We start from the raw sequence: 23,049 nt of genomic DNA on the forward strand, positions 1-23,049 counted from the left end.
GACTTCACCTGCGTGAGGCGTGCTGGAAATGGTTTCGGAGACTTGAGCTCCAGCGTGGAGGAAGTTATCAAACGTTTCAGCGTCGCAGTAAATAAACCTGAACAACAAAGCTGAATTTTGCTGAAATATACAGAAAATATCTCATGATAAGGTCAACAAACAAACAAACAAACAAACAAACAAACAAACAAACAAAGCCCAGTCAGAATGTTGAGCGATTCGGTTACTAGATCAGCGTTACTGTTTGTTTGTGTCGCACCTCAGTGGGTCGGGTCCAGTAGAACCAATCAAACACTTTACTCACTGTACATGCTGAATTTATTTATTTCACCTGAAACACTTTGGATTATTTCAAGACCAGATACTTTAAAGTAGAAACTTTGTTCTCGCAGCACTATTGGTATCATTATCAGTAATTTTATCAGAAGCCGTATCGGTAATGTTATCAGTAGCAGTATCAGTAATGTTATCAGTAGCAGTATCAGTAATGTTATCAGTAGCAGTATCGGTAATGTTATCAGTAGCAGTATCAGTAATGTTATCAGTAGCAGTATCAGTAATGTTATCAGTAGCAGTATCAGTAATGTTATCAGTAGCAGTATCAGTAATGTTATCAGTATCAGTAATGTTATCAGTATCGGTAATGTTATCAGTATCAGTAATGTTATCAGTATCGGTAATGTTATCAGTATCAGTAATGTTATCAGTAGCAGTATCGGTAATGTTATCAGTATCAGTAATGTTATCAGTATCGGTAATGTTATCAGTATCAGTAATGTTATCAGTAGCAGTATCGGTAATGTTATCAGTATCAGTAATGTTATCAGTATCGGTAATGTTATCAGTATCAGTAATGTTATCAGTATCGGTAATGTTATCAGTATCAGTAATGTTATCAGTAGCAGTATCGGTAATGTTATCAGTATCAGTAATGTTATCAGTATCAGTAATGTTATCAGTAGCAGTATCAGTAATGTTATCAGTATCAGTAATGTTATCAGTAGCAGTATCAGTAATGTTATCAGTATCAGTAATGTTATCAGTAGCAGTATCAGTAATGTTATCAGTATCAGTAATGTTATCAGTAGCAGTATCCATATTCGTAGCAGTATTGCTATTAGTAGCAGCATCACTCCATGAATACAACCTCAGTTTTTGGATGAACCGAATCTTCACTGGTCAAATCGACTGAAAAACTACTTTTAGATATTATCTAGGACTCCAGTTTTTAATATATAGTTTTATTTCCAGCTCCGAAGTGAAACAGAAGCAGAAATGGGATTAAAGCAGTATTTATTTTAAAATACTTTGAAATCATTAAATATATAGAGATATTTTTTTAATAATTAAGTTAATAACTGCTGATGGTTTATGCCTCATTTACACACGACAATGTTTTCAAGTGAAGACGCAAAACCTCTGCAGTGTTTTGAGTATCTGTTTCCATGACAACGGCGCTCGGAGCCTCTGAACTCTGCTCTCATTTTAATGTATTTATGTGAAAATAGTGACCTTCTATATGTATTTTTGTATAAAAACACGTCCCAGTCGTATGAGTCCCGTCGCTTCCTTTTGCCTGTGAGACTTTCTATCTCATGAGAAATGATGTGAAGAAAAGGGGATATTGTTGCGTAGCAGATTGTAATCTGAGCAGAAGATCCTGTGTCTGCAGCTTTAAATCTATCCAGGCTAAGTCTTCCTCTGGCTTGGTTTTATTGGATTATTCCGGAATTTTTACTTAATCCAAGCAAATCCTTTGTGTCAGACATGGCTCGGTTTAAAGATCCAGATTGAATTTAAGATTCACAACGGCGCCTCCTTCCCTCTGTGAGAGGTATCATTCAACGTAGGAGCGTGTCGGGGTCACCGGGGGCCCCGGGGGTCACCGCCCTCGCCACCCCCCACCGCACTCCCCCAGGCCATTGCTGCCCCCCCCGATCCATCGCCGCCCCCCCCCCAGCATTCTGACTATTTGGAACAAGTCCAATCAACCAGCTGGCAGCGGCCAATCGAGGGCCGGCTCATGACAGCGCAGTATTGTAGCTGCGCCCTCCGGGCGTCTTGCACTCGTTTGTAAACGGTTCCTTCTGATTAAAAAGCTTTTGACCGCCTCGGCTATGTTGACCATGTTGACCACGGCGGCCATGTTGGATATGTTGACACAGTGGCCATGTTGACACAGTGGCCATGTTTGCTCTCGGTGCCCGGCGGTGGCGTGCTGACTGTGGTAATGGTTTGCTCTCGGTGCCCGGCGGTGCTGACTGTGGTAATGGTTTGCTCTCGGTGCCCAGCGGTGCTGACTGTGGTAATGGTTTGCTCTCGGTGCCCGGCGGTGGCGTGCTGACTGTGGTAATGGTTTGCTCTCGGTGCCCGGCGGTGGCGTGCTTTATTTCCTGACAGATGTTTCCTGGAGGCGCCGAGGTGTAAAATGTGATTCCCGACATCAGCACCCGCTGATTCCATCCGTCAGGAATTCCCGGCGCGTCTCCGTAGTTTGTCTCCTCCTTGCAGCTTGTTGGCAGTTTGCTTGATGGCCTCGGACACGAGGTGCGTTTAATTCATCCCCCTGCGCATCCAAGGAGTGTTTTTATTCCCCCCCTCGCTGTGCTTCTGGCATTATTAAAGACATTAATCACTGGGAGCCATGCCTTGTTACCACACACACACACACACACACACACACACACACACACACACACACACACACACACACACACACACACACACACACACACACACACACACACACACACACACACACACACACACTGCTGTGAACTAAGAAGCTCCGTGAACCTTCAGGTTTTACATAAAGACGTTCAGAACGTCTGGAGAAGCAACGAGTCGAGTTTCAGCTTGAGGAGTGGAAATTCAGGTTTAATGAAATTCTTTTCTTTCTTTCTTTCTTTCTTTCCTTCCTTCCTTCCTTCCTTCCTTCCTTCCTTCCTTCGGAGAGGACAGTGCACATTAAGGACACTCACTCTGTTGAATAATTTTTCTCCTTTACGTGTTGAAGCTTTAATTTGGTACTTCCTGTTTATCTTTTCCACTCTAACAGGAACTTCAACCAGATGAGCTAACGCTAAAGTGCTACCTTAAAGGAGCCTGTAATGTTTGGATCATCCTGTTGTACATTAGGGGGCAGTGTTGAGTCACTTTCTCTAACCTCTCCTCTTTTTTTCACTAAGTAGTTGTGAGTTGAGGGAACTTGGATCGGGAACCTTCGTCCTCACCCAGAATTTAGAGTCTGGATGTTCTGGTGACACTTGTGTTCAACATCTTCCTTGAACTTCCTGAAGCCTTTACCTTGGAGAGACTTGACAGGAAGTAGATCTTGTCGTGTTCCAGCTAGTGACTAAATCAATTCTATCTAAATAGCTCTAGCCTGTTTTCCATTTTATAGATAAAAGTTCTGGAAAAACGAGGAGGATTCTAGAAGTTAAAACTTCCTCTGAATCAGGAGCTTCTGTTGTTCGTCTGTCGATATTGGAAATAGTTCAGTGAAAAGAAACGATACGATCAGTCGTTTCTTCCAGACTAATCCTGCGCCGATTCTGGGGAGTACGTTTCCTTAAGTCTGCTTCTTCCACAGTCCACTGGAGGAGCCAGGAGCTGTGTTTATAGGGACCGAGCCCCAAAGGCCTGGAGGCCAGGACCCTATTGTTTTTAGGGACCGAGCCCCAAAGGCCTGGAGGCCAGGACCCTATTGTTTATAGGGACCGAGCCCCAAAGGCCTGGAGGCCAGGACCCTATTGTTTATAGGGACCGAGCCCCAAAGGCCTGGAGGCCAGGACCCTATTGTTTTTAGGGACCGAGCCCAAAAGGCCTGGAGGCCAGGACCCTATTGTTTATAGGGACCGAGCCCCAAAGGCCTGGAGGCCAGGACCCTATTGTTTTTAGGGACCGAGCCCCAAAGGCCTGGAGGCCAGGACCCTATTGTTTTTAGGGACCGAGCCCCAAAGGCCTGGAGGCCAGGACCCTATTGTTTATAGGGACCGAGCCCCAAAGGCCTGGAGGCCAGGACCCTATTGTTTTTAGGGACCGAGCCCAAAAGGCCTGGAGGCCAGGACCCTATTGTTTATAGGGACCGAGCCCCAAAGGCCTGGAGGCCAGGACCCTATTGTTTTTAGGGACCGAGCCCCAAAGGCCTGGAGGCCAGGACCCTATTGTTTTTGTAATGTTTATCTTTGACTGCAGATGAAAGGGCCCCAGGATGGAGCCCTGAGGAACCCCACAAGTGATTTGCTCACATTCACAATCAGCTACTGACACAGAATAGCGGCCATCTTGCCAGTATGAATCCCCGGTGGTTTGTCGGTATGATGGAGAGACCACTCAGACTTCCTTTCTTTCTCTCCGTCTCTCAGGTTTTCCGTAGAAAAGCAGTGGAATTGGGTGAAAAGTTGCTTCCAGCCTTCAAGACGCCGACCGGCATCCCCTGGGCCCTGCTCAACCTCAAGAGGTGGGTCAAAGGTCACGCTCTCCTCGCTCAACCTCAAGAGGTGGGTCAAAGGTCACGCTCTCCTCGCTCAACCTCAAGAGGTGGGTCAAAGGTCACGCTCTCCTCGCTCAACCTCAAGAGGTGGGTCAAAGGTCACGCTCTCCTCGCTCAACCTCAAGAGGTGGGTCAAAGGTCACGCTCTCCTCGCTCAACCTCAAGAGGTGGGTCAAAGGTCACGCTCTCCTCACTCAACCTCAAGAGGTGGGTCAAAGGTCACGCTCTCCTCGCTCAACCTCAAGATGTGGGTTGGTCGATAGAGGCTGCAGCGTCGGTCTTTGGAGCCTGCTGACGTAGCGTCGACAGACTGGTGGAGGTGACGTTGCGTCGTTAGAGGCTGCTGACCTAGCTTCGGTCGATCAAGGCTGCTGACGTAGCGTCGATAGGCTGGTGGAGGTGACGTAGCGTCGATAGAGGCTGCTGACGTAGCGTCGGCCGTTAGGGGCTGCTGACGTAGCGTCGGTTGATAGGGGCTGCTGACGTAGCGTTGGTCGTAGCGTCGGTTGTAGCGTCGGTCGATAGAGGCTGCTGACGTAGCGTCGGTCGATAGAGGCTGCTGACGTAGCGTCGGTCGTAGCGTCGGTCTTTGGAGCCTGCTGGCGTAGCGTCGACAGACTGGTGGAGGTGACATAGCGTCGATAGGCTGGTGGAGGTGACGTAGCGTCGATAGAGGCTGCTGACCTAGCTTCGGTCGATCGAGGCTGCTGACGTAGCGTCGGTCGGCAGCTTCCTGCAGTCTGGCCTGATCCTGCGGCTCATGGGGATGCAGCCTTCTTACGCTGCGCCCCCTTCAGGTATGGATGAACAGCCGGCACAGGGGGGTCAGGGTGTCTGCCCTGTGCCTCCTTACCCTCCGACCCTGGAGGGAGAGAGCATACTTAATGTCAGGTGTACCCTTGGGGAGGGCAGCCTCCCGCCTCTCTTGTGGGTTGGGGGGGCAGTGTGGCAGTCCAGGACTGAGCCCGGCAGAAGCAGCAGCACGGTATTCCGCGGTATTCCTGGAGCTCAGGCATTTTCTACCTGTCCTAAAAGGTCGGCTTGTTCTCGTCCGGTCGGACAATACTCTGTACCACATCAACCACCAGGGCGGCACCAGATCTCTGGTGTGTGTGTGGGTGGCACACTGGCTCCTAACGTGGGCTTACCCAGCTTCCTGAGCCTCCGGGCAAGGCATGTTCGTGGTCTCTGGAACGCTGCCACGGCTCTCCTCTTGCATCAGAAGCCTCTTTCATCCAGGATCCATAGAACCGGAGTTCCATACGGAGGTGTTTCCAGTGGCGCCGACCTCGTTGTCGTGGAAACGGACGCCCAGGATGAAACCAGTTTTATATTTTGACTAGAAAACATGTAGGGGTGGCCAGAGAGATAAAGACGTTATACTGTCAGTCACAGAGAGGGCGGCGCCGTTCTCTTCTCTATCTGTCCTCCCACTGCTGTTTGGCCCTTAATTAATAGGCAGGTTGTCATGGCGATAAACCTGCTGTGACAAATTAATTTTCTCTCCGTCTGTTTGGGTGAATGGACCGAAGTGACGTGTGTGTGTGTGTGTGTGTGTGTGTGTGTGTGTGTGTGTGTGTGTGTGTGTGTGTGTGTGTGTGTGTGTGTGTGTGTGTGTGTGTGTGTGTGTGTGTGTGTGTGTGTGTGTGTGTGTGTGTGTGTGTGTGTGTGTGTGTGTGTGTGTGTGTGTGTGTGTGTGTGTGTGCGCGTGTGCGCGAACCTCCTGAGGCCTGAGCAGATTGTTGGTGATGATGACTTTACCTGCATGACTGAGCTACGATAGCTTACACACACACACACACACACACACACACACACACACACACACACACTCAGCAGGAAGCTAAAACTTGTCTTTTTTTCTAGGCTTTTCCAGCAATTATGGTCATTCAGTTATTTCCACGGTTCCTCTGAGGTTCCTCTGAGGTTCCTCTGAGGTTCCTCTGAGGTTCTTCTGAGGTTCTTCTGAGGTTCCTCAGCAGCTCTGAAGACTCGGTCAGAACAACCAGCTGACAGGTTCACTCTCACTGCCGTAACAGAAGCTGCAGGAGATTCAGGCCCGTTTTTATCAGAACCAATTCCAGTGGATCCACCAAACTTCCTCCACCTTTGGGGGGTCCGTTTCCACGACACCAGTGTTCTGATCCACTGTGTCCATGAAGTTTTTAATCCGGCTCCCAAGGTGGAAGGATTCTTTCACGGTCTCTGTTCCCTCCTGCAGAGCCTGTTACTGCTCATCCCCCCCCCCCTCCTGCTCATCCCCCCCCCCCCCCCCCCCCCTAGTGGTACGACCCATAGTGGTACGACCCGTGGTGGGTTAGGGTCCAGATTCTAGTTCTATGGTCCAGATCAGTAGTTTAATAGTTGAGACTCTCCCTGATAGAATCCGGTTCCTCATCAGTCCACTAGGATGTCAGGTTCTCTCCATTTTCTTCACCTTTATAGTGTTTGGTTCTCTGCACACGTCTGTGTAGTTTCATTACAGAATCAAGCAGCAGCGCCCTCCAGTGGCCCCGCAGACTAACTACATTGTTGTCTCTGCTGCTGCAGTGGAAACTCTCTCCTTTTTAAGGGATTAGGTGTTGTTTTGTGAAACTATGCCTTAGTTCTGATTCCGGTGCCATGAGCCTGCCGCTGTAACCTTGACCCAGATCCATCGCTCCCCTCTTCTAGAGGCTGTATTCCCTCTCCTGCTCCGCCAGTGTTTCCCTGCTGCTGCTCTGCTCGCTGGCTGCAAACTGTGGACTGGATTTCCTGAAGGGAGGCAGGTCTCAATGAGACCAGGAGGAATGAGGCAGGAAATCCATTCCACAGTTTGCAGCCAGCGAGCAGGCTAGGGAAGTAGCACTGTGCTATCCAACTTTTCATGGCAACATGTTGCTGATTGGACGGATTTTAGTCTCACAACACCACAAAGCAACGCAGCAACCTGGATGTTAGCAAAGCAACACAGCAACGTGGATGTTAGCAAAGCGACGTAGCAACGTGGATGTTAGCAAAGCAACACAGCAACCTGGATGTTAGCAAAGCGACGTAGCAACGTGGATGTTAGCAAAGCGACGTAGCAACGTGAATGTTAGCAAAGCGACGTAGCAACGTGGATGTTAGCAAAGCAACACAGCAACGTGGATGTTAGCAAAGCGACGTAGCAACGTGGATGTTAGCAAAGCAACACAGCAACCTGGATGTTAGCAAAGCGACGTAGCAACGTGGATGTTAGCAAAGCGACGTAGCAACGTGAATGTTAGCAAAGCGACGTAGCAACGTGGATGTTAGCAAAGCGACGCAGCAACGTGGATGTTAGCAAAGCGACGTAGCAACGTGAATGTTAGCAAAGCGACGCAGCAACGTGGATGTTAGCAAAGCGACGTAGCAACGTGAATTTCTGGACTATATGTTGCACCTTATTCAGTTGTGTGACGCAGTGTTATATGATAGTATGAAAGCATGTCCCATCTGAGACCACTAGATGTCACTGTAGGACAACAGAAAAAGCTGCATAGCAGAAATTAAACTGAAATGAGGTGCAAGAAACAGAAACCTCAGATTGTTGATGGTGCAGTGACGTCTGGACGGGCTTCTTGTCCTTCATAGAACAGGTTTTTAGTACTTCTGGACAATACAGTAACATTTCCTTTAGAAGTCTCTTGTCCTTGCAGCTTTTCTCTGATTACTCAGAGTAGATCTCTTTGGTTGAATGTGACCTCTGCTGCTCACCACCACAGCCCAAACACGCTCCTCTTCTCTACGTTATGTAAAGTGTGAAGGAAATGCTCTGCCGTCACTAACTGCTGCTGTGAGACGAGGACATGGGGTTGATTGATCCAGGCCCTTTGAACAGGCTCCTCCTGGAGCTGCTGAAGATCCTGGCCTGGTCCCTCACCTCTCACTGTCTTCTGTCTCTGTGGAAACACATCGATCACCGCTGCTGAGATCCCATTGATCTGCTGCAGCCTCTGATCCCGTCAGAGGAAGATCCTCTTCTGGACCTTCTGAGGCAGAATGAAGCTTTAAAAGAACTTCAGAGGTTCACACACTCAGACCAACCCTGCTTCCTGGACACTCCACAGTTCACCTTCTCCTTCTTGGTGCCGTTCAGACCTGCGCTAACATCCGCTTCAGGTGACAGGAGGCGGGTTCTGCCTCTTCACACTCTGCATCACTAGTTCCAGACGGGTTCTGCCTCTTCACACTCTGCATCACTAGTTCCAGACGGGTTCTGCCTCTTAACACTCTGCATCACTAGTTCCAGACGGGTTCTGCCTCTTCACACTCTGCATCACTAGTTCCAGACGGGTTCTGCCTCTTCACACTCTGCATCACTAGTTCCAGACGGGTTCTGCCTCTTCACACTCTGCATCACTAGTTCCAGACGGGTTCTGCCTCTTCACACTCTGCATCACTAGTTCCAGACGGGTTCTGCCTCTTCACACTCTGCATCACTAGTTCCAGACGGGTTCTGTCTCTTCACACTCTGCATCACTAGTTCCAGACGGGTTCTGCCTCTTAACACTCTGCATCACTAGTTCCAGACGGGTTCTGCCTCTTCACACTCTGCATCACTAGTTCCAGACGGGTTCTGCCTCTTCACACTCTGCATCACTAGTTCCAGACGAACCAATCAGGAGTGACGATCGGCTGTTTAACACGATGATTAGAAAAACCACAATAATCCAATTTATGTCAATAATTAAGCTAAAAGATCAAATCAGAGTTTATTAATCCCACAATGGAGGAATTCATGTTGTTACAGCAGCAAAAAATACATTATACTATAAGAAACAGAATATACCATTTACTAGAACTCAGGAAGCCAAATGTACCTTTCCAGAAAGAACAAACACTGTACTATGAACATATTAACAATGTACAACTGGTAAAGTGTGCAAATAATGTTTTAAGTTTACATTATTGAGCAATATTGGAGGAATATTTTGGAGGACTGTTGGAGGTATTGTGAAGGTTTATACGAGGTATTTTTAAAGGTATATTGGAGGTATATTGGAGATGTATTGCACAGAGAAAGAAATAGTTATTCAATGTGATCCCTTCCCCAGTACCTAACAGCATACCGAGAACTGCTTTTATTCTCTAATACCTTCATTTCTGAGTGTTTGTCACAGAATTTGGATAAAAAAAACTCGTCCAGCTTCTCAGTCAGCGAGAAACTAATGAATTGTATTTATTCAGTGAAAAGACGTTTTAGTTTCAGATGAAAGATGTGTGAACTTGTGAACGCTGCTAATCAGTTAGAAATGGATTTATGATTAATAAACAGACATTAAGAGAGAATTAGCAGCCAATATTACTGGAGTGGAGCCTCCAGAACCCGGCTGTGGTTCTACTTTGTTCAGTGATTCAATAACAATGAAAAATGACGCCTGCTGGCATGTACTGGCAAAGTAGTTCGATGTGTACTCGACTGCTCTATCAAACTGAGGGCGATGAAGGGAGAGAAAAGACTTCAAACAGAAAGAGCTTTCAGCCTGGAATCGAACCGTGCTGTGAGGTGAGAGTGCTAACCACTGCACCACTGACAGAAAAGAACAGGTTACTTCTATACAATAGGAGTCATGCTTCTTTTCATAGAGGCGTGGCTCTTGACTGGAACTCTTTAGACTTATTGGTTGGGGTTGGTGGTGTTGGTGGTGTTGGTGGGGTTGGTGGTGTTGGTGTTGGTGGTGTTGGTGGTGTTGGTGGGGTTGGTGGTGTTGGTGGTGGTGGTGTTGGTGGGGTTGGTGGGGTTGGTGGTGTTAGTGTTGGTGGTGTTGGTGGTGTTGGTGTTGGTGGTGTTGGTGGTGTTGGTGGTGTTGGTGTTGGTGGGGTTGGTGGTGTTGGTGTTGGTGGTGTTGGTGGGGTTGGTGGTGTTGGTGGGGTTGGTGGTGTTGGTGTTGGTGGTGTTGGTGGGGTTGGTGGTGTTGGTGTTGGTGGTGTTGGTGGGGTTGGTGGGGTTGGTGGTGTTGGTGTTGGTGGTGTTGGTGGTGTTGGTGTTGGTGGTGTTGGTGGTGTTGGTGTTGGTGGTGTTGGTGTTGGTGGGGTTGGTGGTGTTGGTGGGGTTGGTGGGGTTTGTTGAGGTTGATCCATCTTGGACGCCATTTTCAAAAAGTTGTGTTTTCAGTGTCTCCGAGCACCGTAGTTGTGTAAACTGATCCCTCAAACGTGATGAAAGTTTCTGTTTTCACTTGGAATAGTTTCTGGTAAACGGACCCTGACAGTACTTCCATCCTAGAACCCTCCACCAGCCATCGACTCGCTCCTCGGCGATCAAACATCAGTCTAAAGGCCTCGATCATTCTAGTATGCAGTCACTCTAATAGGTTCTAGAACTGAATCATGTTATTGGCTTCATTCTGTTTAAAACTGCCAAAGGTTCTCCGGTGTTGGGTGGACTGATGACCACCAGCAGGGTGACGGATCTGGAAACTAAACTCAATGAAGTAACAGGTCCTAGAAACTAAAGTCTATGAAGTAACGGATCCTAGAAACTAAACTTGATGAAGTAACAGGTCCTAGAGACTAAACTTGATGAAGTAACAGGTCCTAGAAACTAAACTCCATGAAGTAACAGGTCCTAGAAACTAAACTCGATGAAGTAACAGGTCCTAGAAACTAAACTCGATGAAGTAACAGGTCCTAGAAACTAAACTCGATGAAGTAACAGGTCCTAGAAACTAAACTCATCGGTGGAACAGACCATGGAGTAATGGATCCTAGAGACTGAACATGCCCATGTTCTCAGGAGGAGCGTTAAAGGCTTTTATTTTGAAAAGTTATCGCCTCTTCTCAGCCGACAGTTCGATATGAAGACAAGCTGAAAAATGTTTTTTAACGTTTGACCTCAAGTCAAAAAGGATTTCAAATGTTGTGGTTCTGTTGATTAGTGTGAGTTTAACCCTTCCTGTGGTTCTGGTTCTGGTTCTGGCTCTGGCTCTGGCTCTGAGCACTGCCTCCGGTGCCGTGCCTCAGCAGTAACATGTTGCTCTGGTGCCCCTAGTGGCGTGGGGAGGAACTGGCCGTGGGCCTCTGGCGGCAGCAGTATCCTGGCGGAGTATGGAACCCTCCACCTGGAGTTCCTCCACCTCAGCAGACTGTCAGGAAACTCCGACTTTTCCCAAAAGGTAACCCGAATCAAAAGATTGAACTCAGCGCTGCTCGTCGTGTCTGTTTGGTGTTTGTTTGGTTTCTAAGTGCTGGTTGTTGTTGTTTGTTTGTTGTCTTTAGGTCATGAATATCAGGAAGGTGCTGAACCGTCTGGACAAACCTCAGGGTTTGTACCCAAACTACCTGAACCCCAACAGCGGCCAGTGGGGCCAACGTAAGTCCAATACCAGAGACCCTTAGAGCCAGTTCCTGCAACCACTTCAAACCAAACCCAGCTTTAGCTCTGGTCTACACCACAACTCCACTAGTGGGTGCTGTTCTTAGTTGTAGTACTTAAAGGACTGACACACGGCAAACAACACGGACATTCTAGTGGACAGACCACCAAGTTGAATTGTTATTATGGTGACTGTCAAAACGGAAGAACCAGAACCAGGACATGTTTTTCCCATTTCCGGGGAAGCGGAGTCCCAGTGTTTTTAATAAGTTTCACTTTGAAAGCCATTTTCCAAAAGTTGCATTTTTAGTGGCTCGAAGCATCGTTGTCGTGGAAACTGACACCCACAACAATACAAACGTTTTCCTTTTCACCTGAAATCTTCGGAAATAAGGCAAACAAATGTCTAAAGAAAAAGTCGAGATTAGATTTTCGGGCGAGAACATCTGGTTTTACTCTCCAGCCCAGTCGAGATGGTGGAAAACCGTGGTTACCATGGTTACCGTCCTTACCGTGATTACCGCCGTTACCGTCTTACCATGGTTACCGTCTTACCGTGGTTACTGTGGTTACCGTGGTTACTGTGGTTACCGTGGTTACTGTGGTTACCGTCTTACCGTGGTTCAGGTCTTACCGTGCTTACCGTGGTTACCGTCTTACCATGGTTACTGTGCTTACTGTGGTTACCGTGGTTACTGTGGTTCCCGTCTTACCGTGGTTGCCGTCTTAATGTAGTTACCATGGTTACTGTGGTTACCGTAGTTACCGTTGGTACTGTGGTTACCGTTGGTACTGTGGTTACCGTGGTTACCGTAGTTACCGTTGGTACCGTGGTTACCGTTGGTACTGTGGTTACCGTAGTTACCGTTGGTACTGTGGTTACCGTAGTTACCGTTGGTACTGTGGTTACCGTTGGTACTGTGGTTACCGTAGTTACCGTTGGTACTGTGGTTACCGTAGTTACCGTTGGTACTGTGGTTACCGTTGGTACTGTGGTTACCGTAGTTACCGTTGGTACTGTGGTTACCGTAGTTACCGTTGGTACTGTGGTTACCGTGGTTACCGTTGGTACTGTGGTTACCGTAGTTACCGTTGGTACTGTGGTTACCGTAGTTACCGTTGGTACTGTGGTTACCGTGGTTACCGTTGGTACTGTGGTTACCGTAGTTACCGTTGGTACCGTAGTTACCGTTGGTACTGTGGTTACCGTGGTTACCGTGGTCACCGTAGTTTCTTCGGAGTGTTTTTGAAGCTAAAATCACTCAGATTGTTGAAAGTGTGTAATTACAATCTAAATCACAGTCGGGGATCTTCAGGGTTAATATCGATCTGGACTCCGGCTCTGATATCAGAAGCATTAATAAAATTTGCATTTATCTCCCAAAGAATGTCACAAAAGTTAGACCCTTTTTAAAATGTTTAGTTGTTTTTGTTTCTACACCATTGAAACACGAATGCATGCAAATTCCAACATGTCTGGATTCCCGGCGTCCGAGGAAACGAGTGACGATATAATGACCTCTGTGCTGGGCAGGTGGACGACTCTCATTACTCGTCAACTCGCTTCCTCATTATTATGAATCTTTTATAATCATGTCTTTCAAAGTAGAAAATCCCAAGTACTCACTGTATCCTAACTAAGTTGTAAGTTATTTTTCTGGACTTTTAAAGGATGTAATTTTGCTTTACTTCAGTTAAATGTTGCTGAAGGGGTGAAAGCAGTGGGAACTTCCTGACTAAATGTCACAATAAAAGTTGTGGCGGGCCAGTTGAGAGAAGAAGCACGTTTAACTGATATTCCAACCATTAAAAACCCTCACTGTCAATGTTCCCTTGTACTTGAATTAGTACGAACTCCTCACAGCTGTGTGTGTGTGTGTGTGTGTGTGTGTGTGTGTGTGTGTGTGTGTGTGTGTGTGTGTGTGTGTGTGTGTGTGTGTGTGTGTGTGTGTGTGTGTGTGTGTGTGTGTGTGTGTGTGTGTGTGTGTGTGTGTGTGTGTGTTTAGATCATGTGTCAGTGGGAGGCCTGGGTGACAGTTTCTATGAGTACCTGCTGAAGGCCTGGCTGATGTCTGACAAGACTGACGAGGAGGCAAAGAAGATGTACTACGACGCCCTGCAGGTTACACACACACACACACACACACACACACACACACACACACACACACACACAGAGTGTGTAGCCATATATAAAGTTGTCTACAGCACTAGCAGCTCCAGCTAAACCCAGAGGATGGCGCTGCTCTCACTCAGACTTGAAACTATTGGTCAGCCGAAGACCCAGCGATAAGCCCCGCCTCTCAGCTGGGAGGGCCAATAGTCTGTCCGTCTCTGCCGCGCGCCCAGGAGCAAATATGTGATGAATAAAATGCAGAATTACACATGCAGGGGTAGTTTTCCCATAATCCCTCTTGATCCCGGAGGATTACTGGCTGTTTTGTTTTATTTGTTTTATCTGTCGAGGGGGGAGGGGGAGGGGGAGGGGGAGAGACAGACAGACAGACAGACAGACAGACAGACAGACAGACAGACCAGTCGAACGCCCCACTCACGAGACATCGCTTGTTTCACGGGTTATAGAGGGGGTTCCACAGGGTGTAGATGGGGTTCCACAGGGTGTAGAGGGGGTTCCGGGGGGGGGGGGGGTCCACGGGTTATAGAGGGGGTTCCACAGGGTGTAGATGGGGTTCCACAGGGTGTAGAGGGGGTTCGGAAACCAAAGGTTTACTCTGGTGAAAATGTCCCTCCAGAAGAAGGTTCTGAACAGAGTCCGTGGTCAGAGAGCCGGACCTCCACCTTGTGTCAGTGTGAGGCGCAGGACCGTGAACGCCATAAAGCCACGTCTGGTCTAAACACTGCCTCCGTCTCTCAGGCCATCCAGACCAACCTGATGAGGAAGTCGAGCGGCGGCCTCACCTACATCGCCGAGTGGAAGGGCGGGCTGCTGGAGCACAAGATGGGTCACCTGACCTGCTTCGCTGGCGGCATGATGGCTCTGGGAGCCGACGGCGCGCCGAGCGACCAGACCGGCCACCAGATGGAGCAGGCGGCCGAAATCGCCCGCACATGTCACGAGTCTTACACCAGGACAGGTACACACACACACACACACACACACACACACACACACACACACACACACTTGGTTTGAATGTATTTGAATGGAGGTCTTTCTGAAGTAAAGCTGGTGTTGGTCTCCAGTGGAGTCGGACTGGCCACTAGATTGAATTCTGCAGGTTTGGGAAAACGAGCAGGAGTATGTTGTGGTTGTTGTTGTTGTTGTTGTTCTGTTGTTCTGTTGTTGTTGTTCTTCTGTTGTTGTTGTTGTTGTTGTTCCCGTCTTCATCCCACTGAGGCAGGCTGTCCTCCTCCAGGACCTACCAGTGTTAGAAGGACAGCTCGTCCTCCTGGACCTGCCAGTGTTAGAAGGACAGCTCGTCCTCCAGGACCTACCAGTGTTAGAAGGACAGCTTGTCCTCCAGGACCTGCCAGTGTTAGAAGGACAGCTCGTCCTCCAGGACCTACCAGTGTTAGAAGGACAGCTTGTCCTCCAGGACCTGCCAGTGTTAGAAGGACAGCTCGTCCTCCAGGACCTACCAGTGTTAGAAGGACAGCTCGTCCTCCAGGACCTGCCAGGGTTAGAAGGACAGCTCGTCCTCCAGGACCTGCCAGTGTTAGAAGGACAGCTCGTCCTCCAGGACCTACCAGTGTTAGAAGGACAGCTCGTCCTCCAGGACCTGCCAGTGTTAGGACAGCTCGTCCTCCAGGACCTACCAGTGTTAGAAGGACAGCTCGTCCTCCAGGACCTGCCAGGGTTAGAAGGACAGCTCATCCTCCAGGACCTGCCAGTGTTAGAAGGACAGCTCGTCCTCCAGGACCTACCAGTGTTAGAAGGACAGCTCGTCCTCCAGGACCTGCCAGTGTTAGAAGGACAGCTCGTCCTCCAGGACCTACCAGTGTTAGAAGGACAGCTCGTCCTCCAGGACCTGCCAGTGTTAGGACAGCTCGTCCTCCAGGACCTGCCAGGGTTAGAAGGACAGCTCGTCCTCCAGGACCTGCCAGGGTTAGAAGGACAGCTCGTCCTCCAGCCGTCACATTAGAAACGTTTCCTCTCATATGAAAGTCGTGTTTTTAATCAAATCCATGTTCTGAATGGAGGCGAGTGGCTTTTCTTCTAAACCCTCAGTGAAGTGAGTTTATTGGCTCCGCCCCGCCCCGCCCCGCCCCGCCCCGCCCCCGCCCCCGCCCCCCATGGAGTCCTGTCGTGAGTCACTGCATGGCGTTATTCTTCTGAGGGAACACGAACCCTCCTGCCACTCTAGATAATCCCTGATCCTCCTGCCTCCGGTCCTGGACTCAGTGGGATGATGTGTTGCTCCGCCCCCTGCAGCTCTGAAGCTCGGCCCCGAGGCCTTTCGCTTCGACGGCGGGGTGGAGGCCATCGCCACCCGCCAGAACGAGAAGTACTTCATCCTGCGTCCCGAGGTCATCGAGACCTACATGTACATGTGGAGGTTCACACACGACCCCAAGTACAGGGAGTGGGGCTGGGAGGCCGTACAGGTAAGGCCAAGTCCACTTCCTTACCCTCCAACAGGCAGCTTTCTTAAACATCTATTATTAGTCACATTGATTCTTATGAGTCACATTGATTCTTATGAGTCACATTGATTCTTATGAGTCACATTGATTCTTATGAGTCACATTGATTCTATAAAAAGATCAATGTTTCACTTGTTGTTATATTTAGCTCACGATTGAATAGAACTTTATTTATCTGCCCACTTCAGATATTTGATCTACATTAAGGCTGATTGATGTTTCCTGTCTTCCACCTCATCTTCCTCCCTCCTCATCTTCCTCTCCCTCCCTCTCCCTTCCTCCTCCTCTCCCTTCCTTCCTCCCTCCTCGTCTTCTTCCCTCTTCATCTTCCTCTCCCCCCTCTCCCTTCCTCCTCCTCTCCCCCCTCTCCCTCCCTCCTCCTCTCCTCCCTTCCTCCTCCTCTTCCTCCCTCCTCCTCTCCCTTCCTCCCTCCCTCCTCGTCTTCTTCCCTCTTCATCTTCCTCTCCCTCCCTCCTCCTCTCCTCCCTTCCTCCTCCTCTTCCTCCCTCCTCCTCTCCCTTCCTCCCTCCCTCCTCGTCTTCTTCCCTCTTCATCTTCCTCTCCCTCCCTCCTCCTCTCCTCCCTTCCTCCTCCTCTTCCTCCCTCCTCCTCTCCCTTCCTCCCTCCCTCCTCGTCTTCTTCCCTCCTCATCTTCCTCTCCCTTCCTCCTCTTCCTCCCTCCTCCTCTCCCTTCCTTCCTCCCTCCTCATCTTCCTCTCCCCCCCTCTCCCTCACTACTCCTCTCCCTTCCTCCCTCCCTCCTCGTCTTCTTCCCTCTTCATCTTCCTCTCCCCCCCTCTCCCTCCCTCCTCCTCTTCCTCCCTCCCTCCTTGTCTTCCTCTTCCTCTCCCCCCCTCTCCCTCCCTCCTCCTCTTCCTCCCTCCTCCTCTCCCTTCCTCCCTCCCTCCTCGTCTTCTTCCCCCCTCCTCTTCCTCCTTCCCTCCTTGTCTTCCTCCTCCTCTTCCTCCCTCCTCCCCCCCCCCTCCCCCCCAGGCTCTGGAGCAGCACTGTAAGTTAGAAGGAGGCTACAGCGGCGTCAGAGACGTTTACTCCTCTTCCCCCAACCACGACGACGTGCAGCAGAGCTTCTACTTAGCCGAGACGCTCAAGTAAGATACACACACACACACACACACACACACACACACACACACACACACACACACACACACACACACACACACACACACACACACACACACACACACACACACACACACACACACACACTTGGCCTGCTCATGATTGTGCTGTCATTGCACTTTATGGTTCGATCTGAAAACAGCGGTGACAAGATTCACAAACACAAGTCTTCAGTCTCGGTCCTCCTCCGAGAGTCTGGGTTAGAGGCAAGGTTACCACACACACACACACACACACACACACACACACACACACACACACACACACACACACACACACAGGGTTTTCTTCTGCAGAAGGAATTTGTTGAGATTTATTTTCACATTAAAGTGGTTTCTGACACTCCTCACCACAATAAAAGCCTGCTTGACACCGAACATGACCGTGAGACATTCTGTCCTCCTCCCAGTGGAAACGTCTCATGATGGTAGTGGGATACAAAAGCTGGAGGACAGAGTCCAGTGAAAATGACACCAGAACCACAATTCACTGCCAACATCTCAGCCCCTAATGCTAATCCTGCTAATGCTGCTCTGGCATCGCCACGACAACCACTTCCTGTATTCCGGATCTCTTCCACCACTTTCACTGTTTCCTTCTCTTTCCCCTTTATTTGATATTTTTCCTGGTTCCCCCCCAGGACTTTGTGGCCGTGTGCAGGTAGGAGGACGAGCTGCTTGTTCAGTCAAACGCTCCGTCCTTCTTCTCTTTCGTCACTGGTCAAGAGGTCATGATGTCATGTCATAAGGTCATGATGTCATAAGGTCATGAGGTCAAGAGGTCATAAGGTCATGTCATAAGGTCATGATGTCATAAGGTCATGATGTAATGATGTCATGAGGTCATGATGTCATGACGTCAAGAGGTCATGATGTCAAGAGGTCATGAGGTCAAGAGGTCATGATGTCATGAGGTCAAGAGGTCATGATGTCAAGAGGTCATGATGTCAAGAGGTCATGATGTCAAGAGGTCATGAGGTCAAGAGGTCATGATGTCATGAGGTCAAGAGGTCATGATGTCAAGAGGTCATGATGTCAAGAGGTCATGATGTCAAGAGGTCATGAGGTCATGATGTCATGAGGTTATGCAGTTTGTCAGAAATCTAAAATCCAGATGTGCAATTTGGTTCAGAACTCCAGAGTTTTGAATGTTTGTTGTCTGAATACAGTTTTCTGCAAGATAAGTAAAACTTAGAACCACAAGTTAAGTGTTTAATTCAATTCAGTTTTATTTGTAAAGCTCTAAATCACATCAACAAACATCTCAGAACCTCTTACAATGATAGAGAACAACAGAACCCAACTAAACCTTCCAGAACCTCTTACAATGATAGAGAACAACAGAACCCAACTAAACCTTCCAGAACCTCTTACAATGATAGAGAACCACAGAACCCAACTAAACCTTCCAGAACCTCTTACAATGATAGAGAACAACAGAACCCAACTAAACCTTCCAGAACCTCTTACAATGATAGAGAACCACAGAACCCAACTAAACCTTCCAGAACCTCTTACAATGATAGAGAACAACAGAACCCAACTAAACCTTCCAGAACCTCTTACAATGATAGAGAACAACAGAACCCAACTAAACCTTCCAGAACCTCTTACAATGATAGAGAACAACAGAACCCAACTAAACCTTCCAGAACCTCTTACAATGACAGAGAACAACAGAACCCAACTAAACCTTCCAGAACCTCTTACAATGATAGAGAACAACAGAACCCAACTAAACCTTCCAGAACCTCTTACAATGATAGAGAACCACAGAACCCAACTAAACCTTCCAGAGCAGCAGATGGAACAAGCAACAGTGGAAACCAGGAAGAACTCCCTCTCAGGAAGAACAGTTCATAAGAAGTCCCTCTTCAGGAAGAAAGGGGGCGGAGCCTAGACTCTGGAAGGGGGGGGGGGGGGGGCCTAGACTCTGGAAGGGGGGGGGTCCCGGTGCTGTGGTGGGGTCCCGGTGCTGTGGGGGGGTCCCGGTGCTGTGGGGGGGTCCCGGTGCTGTGGGGGGGGGTCCCGGTGCTGTGGGGGGGTCCCGGTGCTGTGGGGGGGTCCCGGTGCTGTGGGGGGGTCGGGTAGTAGGACCGTGGTAACTCCACTCTGGGAGTCTTGGGTCTGATCCCCTGGATCCTGCTCCCCTCCTGTCAGGATCTGGTGGCTCCAGTAATGTTGTTACACAGAGAGAAAGAAAGAAAGACAAGAAACAGAAGCTCCAAATGTAGAGTTCCTCCCTTTAACGGGAGAGAGGAAATCCCCTCAGCAGTCTAGGCCTAGAGCAGCTCAACTTAGTGCTCCTATTTTATTCCTAATGACCAAAATACCTGGGCTGGACCTGATTATTGGAATATTCAGACGTACGATCCATAACGGAACGGAACGATCCGTAACGGAATGTAACGTTCCATAATGTAACGTTCCACAACGTAACGTAACATTCCATAACGTTCCATAATGTTTCATAGCGTAACGATCTATAATGTTCCATAGTGTAACATAACGTTCCATAACGTAACGATCCGTAACATATGAACCCAGTCTGGAGGCGTGAAGGTGGTAGAACCTCAGGAACAGCCTCGCCTCGGGTTCTCACTCCTCCAACGATAAAACCCAATCTGGGTTTTGGTTCTTCTGTTTGTCCGCGATTACAAACCTGCGTGAAGGAAACCAGAAATCCCCTCAAGCTGAAACTCAACTGATGTTTTACTTTGTTGTCACGTCCCACATGTCCTCGTCTGAATGACGCCTCTTTCTAATGGTCCCATTGTTTCTACGGTGGATTTTAAATCTTGCACTGACCAGCTCGCTGCGGACTGATCTGGTCAGTTAGGTATTAAAACGTTTTGAGGGACAGTGACTCGCTGCTGCCACCCAGAGTGTAAATTTGGCATAGTATAAATCTTACATATCGTACCTTTAAGAGTTTTCAACATTGGTTGCATTTTTGCTGATCAGTGCTTTTTATTGAAGTTTCTATCTTGAGTTTCGATTGTTGGAATGTTACAGCATGAAATGATTTTTCTTAAAGATTAAACGTCCTTTAACTGATCGATGCGATTCAGTTTGGACTTTATGACGAATTAAACCCACCGTAATAGATGAAGTAGTAAACTAGAGTAAAATCTGCTGGTATTTCTTCCAGCTGACTAGTCATAGCTTGATCAAGTCGTGCAATACCACATTCTACCACAGGATGGTGTATTGAGTCACTTCACCTTCCACTGCATTGGACACAAAAACAAAAGAAATTACAGAATTGGAAGCAATGAACTTCTGAATATCTGCGAAACATTGACTTCTGCTGCCACCCAGTGCACAAAAACAGAATTACATCGATCTGATTCACGATACTTTTAAAAGTTAAAAATAATGTTTTACGGTCTTACAGCGTTGCATTCCCGTCGGATGAAGCGATTTCAGGTTGGACTCATGTTACCTGCTCGATGTGATCCAGTCCAGAGTTCCCAACGTATTAAAACGAGGTTTTGTGTTTGATCCTCAGAGTTAAAGTCTTTCTTCTTCCTTCAGGTATTTGTACCTGCTCTTCTCTGATGACGACCACCTACCGTTCGACCACTGGGTCTTCAACACCGAGGCTCACCCTCTGCCGGTCATCAGGAAGGACCAAACAGACCGACCCAACGAGGTGGAGTAGAGCGGCGCCGCTGCCGACACACAGGAACCCGTTAAAGCAAAAACCTGGAGTGCGAGAAGCTGTGATCCTGTCGGATTATCGCCCTGGATTCCAGTTTCATTCCCCAATCTTGGGCTCTGGTTGGAGTCCAGATGCTAAAACAACAACCAGAGAACCCTACCAGATGTTCCCTCCGCTCCACATTCCCGCATCGCCTCACCGCGAGGCTCCACCCACAGGGACAAGTCCACCATCTCGCGCCTCGCCCAGCGGCGCTGCATCGGACCTGTGATTTTAGGAAAGGGAGAAGTGGGGGACCCCCGATGTGGTTCTCCTGGTCTCTTCCTGCTCCTGCTGTTGTTCTGAGGACAGGAAAGACTCGTTTTGATCAAACCTGAGGACGTCTGAAGCTCCTGGTCTGTCTGAGCGCCGTGAGACGCTGAGAGCTGTCCACTTCCTGCCGACGTCACAAAGCTTCTTCTTCTGTGGTTTTCCTCTTTAGTTCCTCTGAGATCAGGGCCTTCGACCAGTCCTGCCTGGTTCAACCCTTTCCCAGCTACATTTTCATTGTTTTTCTACACCTTCCTCAATGAAATGGCAGATTTTTGAATCATATTTTACATTTTCTGTCAGCAAGTTTTAAACTTTAATCTGAATCTAAATTTGCTGAATTCACTGAAGGTGAATTTTTAAGTGGTCGTTTTGAGAAATAGTCTAAATGTAAAGAATACCTTTGTTCTTTTTTTTTTAAGTTGCAGCCATTGGACGGTTCCTCACCTTTTGTGACTCTGGAACACAAACTAGTCCTCAATTCTTTTCTTCTGTGGTTTGAAAAACGACCAAACAGCTTCTGGACCAGCTTTTGATTTCATTGTCGACGATTTCAACGTTGGATAGATCCACTTGTCTCAGCTTCGTCCCGGTCGAACCCGCCTCCACTGTGACGTCACTTCCTGTCTCCATCCTTCAGCCTCGGTAGGGACTGTAGGCGCCCCCCCCCCCCCCCCCCCCCCCCTTCGGGGACGAGACCCTGGACTTCATACGTCACACAGGAAGCCATACTGACAGCCTCCCGACAAATCCTGTGTTTAACTCCTGTCCTCCAAAGACACACACACACACACACACACACACACACATACACACACACACACACACACACACACACACACACACGGGTGCAGTTCCACAGTCCGTCCTCAGTGTGGCGCTCACCAGGATGATTGTAGCCACATTTAACCATTTAGTTCAGTTTAGTCTTCGATCTAGTGCCTTCACTGTCAGGAAGCAGGAGGGAGAAGCATCACACACACACACACACACACACACACACACACACACACACACACACACACACACACAGCTTTACGTGCAGTTCGAAGTGGCTCGGACTGGGATTAAAGGACGTTTTCTGCGTTTTGAGCTTCTCAGTGAGATGACATCACCAAAGCCTCATTTTATTCACAACAAATGGAAACACGTTTCTGATCCTCCTGCATCCTGCCTCAGCGACGTGGAATCCAACCGGCAGCTTGGCTGGATTTGGGATTTTGTTTTTGCTTGACTACACTGACATCTAGTGGTGAGAGCTGTTTACTGCAGCCCAGAGCAGAGCCAGGCTGATATAAACAGTCAGGATTGTGTAACAATCACATTAAATGTGTGGTGATGAAGTCGTCGCTCTGCGGAGCAGAACACAGACACTCTCCCTCCCGCCGGCCATAAATCACTTTCCTAGTTTTTCCTGTGTTTATTGTTGACATCGGAGTCATTGGAAGTCCAGAAAAACAATTGAGAGGCGTTTAATTGAAGCGTTCCCCCCCGAGTGGCTGCGCTGGACGGATCA

General features: G+C 48.6%; 2 protein-coding genes across 2 annotated transcripts; one reads left to right on the forward strand and one right to left on the reverse strand.

Annotated features, from left to right (window-relative positions):
- Nucleotides 1–2,187: 2,187 nt before the first annotated feature.
- On the forward strand, nt 2,188–22,291 carry man1a1 (mannosidase, alpha, class 1A, member 1; the record flags this gene model as incomplete). Its single annotated transcript, XM_080490181.1, has 9 exons — nt 2,188–2,349; nt 4,368–4,462; nt 11,490–11,613; nt 11,717–11,810; nt 13,820–13,935; nt 14,689–14,908; nt 16,207–16,379; nt 17,412–17,527; nt 21,098–22,291. The coding sequence occupies 9 exons, from the start codon at nt 2,188–2,190 to the stop codon at nt 21,222–21,224; spliced, it is 1,227 nt and encodes a 408-aa protein (XP_080346307.1). The 3' UTR covers nt 21,225–22,291.
- On the reverse strand, nt 10,116–11,470 carry LOC308126552 (uncharacterized protein; the record flags this gene model as incomplete). The annotated part of the gene is made up of 3 exons (XM_080491053.1): nt 10,116–10,190; nt 10,494–10,579; nt 11,389–11,470. 3 exons carry the CDS (start codon nt 11,468–11,470, stop codon nt 10,116–10,118), a joined length of 243 nt encoding a protein of 80 aa, XP_080347179.1.
- Nucleotides 22,292–23,049: the final 758 nt, after the last annotated feature.

Source organism: Lipophrys pholis (assembly GCF_963383615.2).
Source record: "Lipophrys pholis genome assembly, chromosome: 21".
Classification (NCBI taxonomy): Eukaryota; Metazoa; Chordata; class Actinopteri; order Blenniiformes; family Blenniidae; genus Lipophrys; species Lipophrys pholis.